This window comes from Henckelia pumila, chromosome 4, assembly GCF_033568475.1.
Source record: "Henckelia pumila isolate YLH828 chromosome 4, ASM3356847v2, whole genome shotgun sequence".
Lineage (NCBI taxonomy): Eukaryota > Viridiplantae > Streptophyta > Magnoliopsida > Lamiales > Gesneriaceae > Henckelia > Henckelia pumila.
In genome coordinates, this window is record NC_133123.1 from 204,030,746 (window position 1) to 204,037,695 (window position 6,950).

Here is a 6,950-nt window from a genome sequence, read left to right on the forward strand (position 1 = left end):
CAACTCACTTATTGTACATGGTGGGCACGGAGTTAGGGCATAGCTGTTGGGCAGCATAATAAAACTATATATATATATATATATATATATATCACGTAAAAACAAAAGACAAAGTTGAAATCTAACATTCAAACAATATTTTTAACATTCCAGCCTTCCTCAAGTTGGATAAATTAAAATTTTGTTTTCAAAGTCGTTAACAAAGGGCATGTTTTTTTTATAAAAAAAAAAAAAAAAAAAAAAGGGAGGACTGAGGAGACGATGCCAAAACCTCTGTAGTGGAAGTAAACAACAATAAAGTTACAGCAAATCCGAATATAATTTTAACACTAGATGAACAATGGCCCCTGATTTCACAAACCAACTCTTCCTAATAAAATTTCCATATCTTATGTTCAATGAACAAGGCAATAACCAGGAGGGATGGGAATCTTCACCAACCATGTCAATGCGTAAACTTTAACCTACGTGATTGGCTGGTTCAACCATTGGTACAGCTAGCATGACCATTCATACTTACCATCTGACTTGCAATCATCAACATATCGATAGTGTTTTTACGCTGGCATAACCCAGAGTAAATGAACCAAGGTCCATGACAACATAATGTAATACCATTGATACCTTGAATCAAATCGGCATCCTAGAATAGAGTCGTGTCTGCTGGAGGTCCATACACACTCTGCCATGAAAATGGTATAGTCCATTTACCGGCTCCACCGCCTGAACAAGATGAAACAGTTGAGTGGAAAGGAATTTTCGATCCTGAACAAAGTAATCTACATGGAGCAGTGCCATGTAAAGAAAAGAAATGGCCGATTGCATCATTGCATGTTAAGATTAGCTCACCGTCAGTTTCATTCTGGCTCAGTCCCACAAGTTTGCTGGTTGCCTCGGCCAAATAAAAAGCTTCAGGTATATTATCACCTTCGGAACAGTAACAAAGTAAGCAAGTGACTTTGATACCTTTGGCCTGCTCAAATACAAGAGTAGTTCAATAAATGATTTATATTGTTAACACAGTATAAAAGATAGTCAAAGGAATGTAGATCTTTTACTATATAAGGATCGATAGAAAAAAAAAATGGAAGTTCAATGTCCCGACTCCCGTCCAACAATCCTGAAAACTCAATTTTCAGCACTCAATTAAGCCAGTCTAGACTCATAGATCCGTTTGGACATGTACATTAAAAACGTTTTTAGTGTTTTACAAGTGAAAAAATTTAAAGTATGTGTTTGGATAAAATTTTTGTAAAATGTTTTTGAAAACTATTTTTTAAAAAGTGTTCTTCAAGTATAGTTTTTGAAAAACACTTGAAAAGTATTTTTAGATGTTTTTAGCATGGACGCATGGAAGATAAAGATGAACAACATGACTTTTGAAATGTTAAAATGTTTTTATAGAATAGTTGTTCAAACACATATTTATTCTTAAAACAACTTTAAAAACATTTTAGAATTTTTTTTTATAAAAAACTTTTATAAAAACGTTTTACAAGTACATGTCGAAACGAGAGCGTAATTTGTATGAAAGAAAAGTCCAAAAAGAAAAAACAAAGATCTCTAAGCTACTCCCCTCGTATGTTTGGATATTTCACAAGATAAAAAAACTCATAACATTTGACAATGATGTGTTGAAACAAAGTACGACAACTCGGTCGTGCTTAATAATAAAGCAAGCTAGAAGATTATTCGGTGTCCAATAAAGGACGTAAATCATTACCTTAAAAACTGAAAAAAGTGCAGCAAAAGGCAAACTTGGGTAGTAATCATGATCTCCTAGTTCCTCAAAAGAAAATTCTTCATCAGGTATTGACCCCTCTTCAGCTAATTCATTCAGATACTTCCATGTGCTTTGAACAGGGTCATAATCTTGAAGTCTATTCCACCCAAACCTTTTACAGTCACTGTCAGTTCCATCCATGTTGGAACTAGATAAATAATGTATCTGCAAACCACTGACATAAATCACCATCGAATCAGTTAATTGGCTATAAGTTTATATCATAAATGGAGAAACAAAATTAGTGGGACAAAACTTAAGAATTAAATCATTCATATTTCTCACTACTAACTAATTAACTATGTCCACATGATCAAATGCGAAATATCAAAGGTTCATGAAACCAATTATCATTCAAAATTTTGTACATCATTGTTTTGTTGAGTAACACCACATATGTATCACCTAGGTTCAATCAGAAACAGTACATACTGAACTTTTTAGTGTACATATCAATATTTCATACACATGATGTAAAATTCAATTACAAAGCGAAAAGCTGGAACAGAAACAAAATTTTGTGGAAACTATGTAATCTACAGATCTATCATAGCCATATGAATGGGTTATAAGGCAGGTAAATCATCCATGATTCATTTGCAGTAAATTATAAAAAGATGGGTCCTCCTAAAAGTTTAACATTCAAACGAAGTTGATCTTATTTCCAACTCGGGAGCTTTGAGATACATAATATTTCATGATTTCGAAAAATAAACCTGAACAAAAAACTTTTAGCTAAAAACTTAAATACTATACATTTTGGTAAGTAGCTCATTAGTTTTTCACTCTCTCCATCCTCTGTTCAACTTTGATCATCATGTTTATAGAAGAGCAAAACATCATATCTACATAATGCGGCAAATTGTTCACATAAATTTTACCTAAGCTACACCAACATATAAAAGGACTACAAACTACTCAAGACTTATATCCTTTCAAGGTCGTTCCCTCGGCAGAGAAAAACATAGTTAACTTAGCTCAAGAGAATCAAGACAAAATACAGCGAACAGAACAGGCAAAAGGACTGTAAAGTTAACCTTTACCTAGGATTTGCTAACATGTTCACGTAAAAATGAATTACATTCTATACCTTGACACGTCGATGCTTTTCCATCTCCCAAAGTCCAAGCTGGAGAGTATAATAACATGCTTCTTTCCATTAGCGGTAGCAAAGTTTGCCAGGTTCTTGGCGTACTCGATCATCTTGCCCTGTTGCACGAGCCATTAGATATAGTAACAAAAACTACAGAAATAATACACTAGACCAATCTCACTCGACAATCCACATGGCTACATGCATAGATTAATCAACTAAAGTTCAAAGATTAAATCAAATAGTATCAATATCAGATTGCAACTAGAACAAAAGGTCACTACCTTGATAACAGGAGAGCGTTGCTGCACAAGTGTTAACCCACTAGATGATGATTCATAAGCTAGAATGAATAAATTTACAACCATTCAGTATTTACACTAGACAAGGCAAACTCCACAAATATATAGAAACGAAAACAGAATTAACAAGAGTTAAGAGAATAATAAACCCATAAAGAAAGAACACAAAATTTGGAAAAAAGAATACCTTCGAGAGGGAGAGCGAGGTCTCCACCAGGCAAAGCAGTATAAGCATCATTGCCAACACAAGGCAGCACATTCGGGTCGTCCAAGTAGCCGATTCTCTCCGCTTTCAGAGACGAGATTAACAAATCCACGGCCAGCTGCCCGACATTTCCAATCGATAGCGCCGGCTGCGAAGTTCAGAAACACAAAACCTGGTAACTCGAACAATTTTAATTTTAATTTTAATTTTAAAAAAAAAATTAAATTCTTGAATCCTAAAGCATACCAGAATTAAAGTGAAGCAATTAGGGTTCGCTTGCTTCCCTTCTTCGAGAAAGAAGTCCATTTTCATAAGCTTGTTCACGAATTTGTGGTAACTCGAACTGTTTTCAGTATTAGAAATCTTGAAGAAGAAGCCAGCAAAATTTGATTTCGGTTCATAAAAATTTAAATTGATTTATGTTTTATTTTGGGCTTTTTATATTTGAGCCCATATAAACACCAAATTTTTTTCCTCGAATACCCTTCGGCCTTCACCGTCGTACCATTTGTTTTAATTTCATTATATTTCATACAAACATTTATTTTATATGAACATAAGTTTCATATTCAATTTTAATTTTGTACACACATTGCATGAAAAAGTTTGTTAGTTTCTTGCAATGAATTCTAAGACAACTTAATAAACAAAACACTGATGTCAATCTTATATACGAAAGTAACATTTGGTGAGTGTGATGAGATTATTAATAAATACATATTTATTTTGATAAAGAAAAAGATAGTAAAAGTTGTGATAAATTTTTTTTTGTTTGGTAATATTTTTGAATTATTGATAAAATCAAGTTATTCTTGTAATGACCATTGTACCTCTTGTTGACCATGATTTTGCCCACCATTCAATCTTTATCTATCTTGGTGATAAGCGTTCTTCTCGGCACCACCCAGATCTAAGATGTGAGTACCAAATCTTTTATCCATTTCGTTCTCTTCCAATATGGTTGCTTTAAGTTAGTGTTTGTAATTTGGTGATTATGAATTTTTTTTTTTAACAATTATAATTACTTATATTTAGAGGTTTCAAACATTACTTAGATCTGGATCTAATGTTCCAATCGGTATGTCCCTTCCGATCTATTTTTTCACTGAGATCGACTTATTTTTTTACAATGACTTCCTCTTAATCATTAATTTGACGTCTTCTTTAAACTTTTGCAGCTCACGAAACAGAAAGAGTCCCGTGGATTCATAAACTACCGTGGTAAATCAAAGCTCGGAATTGTTGTATTAACCAGTTCTTTGCGTGATTTTATTCCAGATTCCATGGTGATTTTCTAAATCCTTCGGTACTTAACAATGTTACACTCAAGTTTCGATGTGATCTGTGTACGATGCTTATTTAAATGTTCAATTTTGTGTGCATTGTGTACGTATAAAAAATGAAAATTTGAAAACATATTCATTACGAAATTAATAGATTCAATATACGGATGGAAAGTAATAGATGGTAATGTTGTGCAAAAGAGACTCGTTAATACGAAGTTAGGTAAATTGCAATTAATAAATTACATTGCTTCAATTGAACCCCTCAAAAGACAAAGAAATAGAGCACAAATTAACACATACATTCGTACTTACACATGCCATAGTAACGTAGATGCTTTAAGTGGAATAATATGCAACAGAATACTTTGAAGTCTCGACATCGAAAGCGACGCGTAAAAAATTTCACTTTACAAAAATTAATCAATTATGACAATTTACTACCGTCAATACCGGAACAAACATTGTCCCTTTGCAAGTGCACATAAAAATGTGGACGGTACGAAGACATTACAAAATTTGAAAAGTGAGAGAGTTGATTGGTATCCATATAAGTACCAAGCTACATCTATTATCTTTCGTGGTAATAGCTAGCAAAACGTTAATCTTCAGGACCCTTCTAATAAATTTGTGCTTGGCCGTAATAATTAATGGAAAAAAAAATTATGCATAACAATAATACATCGCCTTCGATTACTAAGATCGAAGTCAACCAGAGGTCGTCTCCAACCCAACATAATCGAGCTACAAATTTCCAAGTAGCTCGATGTAAACCTGTTATTTGGTTCGCAATGACCAAAACTGAACTACGACCATTATGTATTTCACGAAACGAGAGTTGAACATCGTAAATAGAAGAAGAGAAAACTGCTTGGGCAAAGAGTGTTCACACCTTAGAAGCGGCACAAATGGAGGAAGTAACAAGTGACTCTATGAAATTGTAGTTTTCACGGTGGCTGATTGAACAAATAGAAAAAGGTAGAAATGTCAAAAGCTAACTAATCCAAACAATGTACACATTCGGGTTAATAATATCACGTCTAAAGAGTGGACAACAATACTTTATTTTCGAGCTGGTACAATAAATTTGTAACGGGCTCTAGGTTCAAGCAATTTTCGTTAAAATCCAACCATACATTGGATTGCGCCCTTATCCCAAAGTAATCCAAGCTACCAAACAGGATTTTCGTGTAAATTAAAGTTTTTAATAATCGAATAAAAGTTTAGATTTAAAAAAGTTAAACATAAATAAAATTTATAATAAACGAATTGGAGCTTGATTTAGACATATACTATATGTAAACTGAACAAACCAATTTGAATTAAAATAAAAATTTAAGAATCAAATTCGAGTTCGAGCAGAAGTTAGCTAAATAAGAAGCTCAAAAATTTAATGTTTTTGCTGAATTCAAAATAAAAATTTAAGAATCAAATTCGAGTTCGAGCAGAAGTTACCTAAATAAGAAGCTCGAAAATTTAATGTTTTTGTTGAATTCGGTAATTTTTAATACTAATCAATTAATTTATGAGTTGTCTTGATTCATTTGAACGCCTAAGATATATTCTATTTTTTAGTTTTTAACTGAGAACTCCAATAAAGTATGCGTAGAATAAAAAATTATAAGTAAATATTTATAATTCAATCTTCCTTATAAACTTGTTTAAAACTATTTTTTTACCAATGTTTTCATAATCGAACCGATAATCGAGTCGATAAACCTTTAAAAAATGGTTCAACCCATCGGACCAAAATATTGTTATATTGTATAAAATAATAATATAATTTAATATAATAATTGATATATTTTAAATTTTAAAAACCTTAAATATATCTCCCTATATATAAAAAATATCTCCCTTAGACAACATTTTTTGTTTTGTCAAAATTGTCCTGACGTGATATAGATATTATATTTTTGTTTTCTTTTGTTTTTTTTATTTCGATATTTGAAATTACAAATTAGTGCCTAAATATTTTTTACAGCTATGATATTTCTCCTATTTGAATATAAATCAAATTAGTTACAAAAATATTATAGAAGCACGCAACGTGTGCATGCACCAATATGTGCACTAGTATATATATATAGTTTTGATCAGCTACACCTTATGGTGCAAGATTTTCGTGTGCAACCACAAAAATCCATCAGTGGGTTTTAGTGGTACAAAAAAGCTAATAAAAAAATATATTTCCGATATTTAAATTAAAAGGTTTATATTTTTGATTATGTATACATGATTATTTTGTTTAAAACTTTTTTAAAATAGTATTTTAGCAGTATCT

The 6,950-nt window shown here is 31.9% G+C and overlaps 1 protein-coding gene and 1 long non-coding RNA gene across 2 annotated transcripts; one reads left to right on the forward strand and one right to left on the reverse strand.

The window, feature by feature from the left end:
• Positions 1–226: 226 nt before the first annotated feature.
• Positions 227–3,768, reverse strand: LOC140866183 (uncharacterized). The gene is made up of 7 exons (XM_073271095.1): positions 3,630–3,768; positions 3,366–3,531; positions 3,161–3,219; positions 2,874–2,992; positions 1,724–1,958; positions 850–973; positions 227–723 (listed from the first exon to the last, which is right to left on the reverse strand). Exons 1-7 carry the CDS (start codon positions 3,693–3,695, stop codon positions 644–646), a joined length of 849 nt encoding a protein of 282 aa, XP_073127196.1. The 5' UTR covers positions 3,696–3,768; the 3' UTR covers positions 227–643.
• A 472-nt stretch (positions 3,769–4,240) lies between these two features.
• LOC140894494 (uncharacterized) lies at positions 4,241–4,809 on the forward strand. The gene is made up of 3 exons (XR_012153843.1): positions 4,241–4,353; positions 4,421–4,461; positions 4,562–4,809. It is a non-coding gene; the product is annotated as an uncharacterized lncRNA (long non-coding RNA).
• Positions 4,810–6,950: the final 2,141 nt, after the last annotated feature.

Excerpts from the sequence above, each read along its gene's own strand:
- LOC140866183 (XM_073271095.1), bottom strand. The coding sequence starts at position 3,695 with ATGAAAATGGACTTCTTTCTCGAAGAAGGGAAGCAAGCGAACCCTAAT. Across the intron at positions 3,532-3,629 it reads ATTGCTTCACTTTAATTCTG|CCGGCGCTATCGATTGGAAA; the intron begins GTATGCTTTAGG and ends TGAACTTCGCAG. Across the intron at positions 3,220-3,365 it reads CCTCGCTCTCCCTCTCGAAG|CTTATGAATCATCATCTAGT; the intron begins GTATTCTTTTTT and ends TATTCATTCTAG.